This window comes from Notothenia coriiceps, unplaced genomic scaffold (genome assembly GCF_000735185.1).
Source record: "Notothenia coriiceps isolate Sejong01 unplaced genomic scaffold, NC01 NC01_scaffold00010310, whole genome shotgun sequence".
In the NCBI taxonomy this organism is placed as follows: Eukaryota; Metazoa; Chordata; class Actinopteri; order Perciformes; family Nototheniidae; genus Notothenia; species Notothenia coriiceps.
Window position 1 is genome coordinate 10599 of NW_011343011.1, and position 2914 is coordinate 13512.

General features: G+C 47.6%; 1 protein-coding gene across 1 annotated transcript; it reads right to left on the reverse strand.

Moving 5' to 3' along the window:
* Positions 1–279: 279 nt before the first annotated feature.
* On the reverse strand, positions 280–2559 carry LOC104945940 (uncharacterized; the record flags this gene model as incomplete). The annotated part of the gene is made up of 2 exons (XM_010771676.1): positions 280–1955; positions 2426–2559. Coding segments are annotated over 2 exons (1220 nt in total), but the record flags the coding sequence as incomplete, so codon positions are not given.
* Positions 2560–2914: the final 355 nt, after the last annotated feature.

The window sequence follows — 2914 nt, forward strand, 5'->3', positions numbered from 1 at the left end:
GGAATCACCATCGTTCAGAGATATACTGCGCAAAATTGAGATAGCAGGAGACAGAGGACAGCCATGGTCAGATAGGAAAACATTCAGGAGCTATCTGGATCAGTCTTATGCGAAAATGGAAACTGAACTAAAGAGAACATTTGAAACTTTAGCAGTCTGCGTGATCTGCCTGTAGGGAGGGGAGGGCTGGCCCTGCGAGTAAAGTAACGAGTAAAGTAACTAGTTACTTTATGTAGAGAGTAACGAAGTAGTGTAATATATTACTTTAAAAAAAAGTAATATGTAATATATTACCTTTTTTTTTTAGTAACGACCCCATCTCTGATTGCCACACTGCCCATAATCTTTATCATAGCTTAGTGGGACTTGCTCGATCTATTAATGCATGCAAATGGTCAGAGTGTATGTGGCAGAGTAGAGCTCACATACAGTATGTTGGAACAAATGGTTACAGTAGGATGAAATTCCCCTCATTAAAGACACAGAGCCCAAATTGCTAAATTGCTTTAAAATCTGAAGCAAAGATCAGTAAATGATGCAGTCATTCAGCCTGGATTATAATATATTAATGTCTTAGATCTTTAAGTCTGAAGCGAAGCAGGGAAACAGCCCCCATTGAGGTTTTCCCATCAAATGTCCATCAAACTTTGTCATATTACAGAGTAACAAAGCAAAACATGTGGGTTGACTTAGTTCAGCTCAAAAATATCCTGAACATCAGCTACATTCATGATGGTGAGACTAACACGTATACATAATGTTTATATGGTTTTTGTTTGAAGTGGTCAGAGTTTCAGGTGTGATGTAAAACCACCAATGTTTATTACGTCTCTCATGCCTCGACTTTGGCTCCGTGTGTGTGGGGGCTGTCAGAGAGTCGGCTGGTTCTCTGACCGAGGCCCGTCTGAGAGAGAGGAGTCTGGGGGGGGTGTGGGGGGATTTGAAGGCGGCTGCATGTCACCGCTGGGCCTCCTCACCTGTGTGGGGCTCAGCCTGTGCGACAGCTGCCTCCTCATACTCTTCCTCTTGGGCTTTCGAGGCCGCCTCCTCCTCTCCTCCCGTCCTCCCGCTCGGTCGCTCAGAGTGTCCGAGGACTCGTCGATGTACGCCAGGTTTTCTCCGAAGAAATCCAGCAGCTGGCAGCTGGAAGCAGAGGCAGCGTGGAGGACAGGGGAGGGGAGGTGGATAGGATTGCGAGAAGGAGGAAAAGAAGTGTGAAGAGGGGTGAAGCGAGTGCCCACAACAGGAGCAGCTGCATGTTTTGGGCTCTTGTTGACCACAGATACAGATCTCTCTGCTGGAATCAGTTTGTCTCTCTCTTGTGCTTTGTCCGTGTCTGCGGCTCTCGATACTCCCTCCTCCATCTTGCTGGCTGTGAGGCAGGGCTGCAACTTGTGGAGCGCCAAAAAGGACGATGATGCAGAGGAGACATCTGATCTGGAGTCAAAAGGTGACTCTGATCCAGAGAAGGACCCCCCCTGCATGGCTACACATGCTGAGTCCAGTTCTAAGGTGGAGCGGGCCACAGGGACGGAGAAGGAGCGGGTCAGCCGATGAGGAAACGACTTGCCCTCCACCTGCAGGCCCAGTGCGGGGTCCACCCTCAACAGAGCCCCCACCCTCGGGACCATTCCCCCTCCAGCAGCACTGACCCTCTGCCTGGACTTGGCCACCAGCGCCCTCTCCAGAGAGGAAACGGCATCCAGCCGGCTCATGGAGCTGGAGAGGGTGGCCCATCGGTTCGGCAGGTGTCCGTTCTCAGATCCTCCGCGGGACAGGTACCCCAGCGCTCCCTCGCCCCCCCTGCGGATGCGGCGGCGCTCACTGCGTTTCCAGCGGCGGCGCTGCAGGAGGAAAGGGTCGTTGAACTCCAGAGGGTTAGGGATGCGGAAGTCCATGGACATGTTCTGGATGTTCTGGGTCCAATCTGTAGCGTGGGCCCTCAACTCCTCCATCTAAGAGAAAGTGAGAAAAGATTAACCTCTAAACTAAATTAAAGTGATATTCAAGATTTCTTTAAAAGGTAGGGTTGTATGAGAACTTATCCACGGTAATGACGCTGGACAAACCCTCAGATTAGTGGAACAGGCTCAGAAGTAAAGCATTGTACTGCTGTTACAGGGGGGCTAGCAAAACATATTTTAGCCACCTAAAATAATAAATATCACTTTATGTGTTGGCTATATTTAGAATATATTCACTGCTTTACATCCAACATCCCTTTCCGGCAGGTACACTTAAAGTGATATTGTGCAGTACATTGCTTTTCTTCGGTGACGTATCTCCTGCTTGTTTCTACAAACTGGGAGGCGACAACCATCTATTGTGTTTATGAATAAGTATCTCACACAATTGAGGTATTGCTTTAAGTGCAGCTCTTCCTGTTTTGGTGTACAGTCGAGGATGTCCACCACAAATCTCTCACCTCAGCGCGGGTCCTCTTAGACAGCACCCTCAGCCAGTTGCCTATCATTGTGAGGATGGAGGCAAAGTATGCGAGACCAAACACGATCCAGAACCAGACCAGAGGCTTGAAGAACCAGCCGCCGTCACGACCACCTGGACACAGAGAGAGTGGACTTTTAATGTGATGCACTGTTTCACTGATCCCCAGAGAGATGCAGTTGTTGCCTCCTCACAATAATCAGAGGTCAAGGTCTGATCGAAAACAGTCCTGGAGCGGGTATAGAGACGTAGCAATAACATGGATGTCCTGGATTGATAACGATTGCTCTATCCACAGGTCCAGTGTCTCACAAACTATTTTGCTTGAGTCCCCGTAAACCACACTTATTATTTATAATCATAAAAGGGTCATGTATCGTAGTTCAGGAAAGAAATTCAAAAGATTTCATAATTTATATAAAATTAATAGTATATATTTTTTTATATAGTTAAAAAGTCATAGTAATGT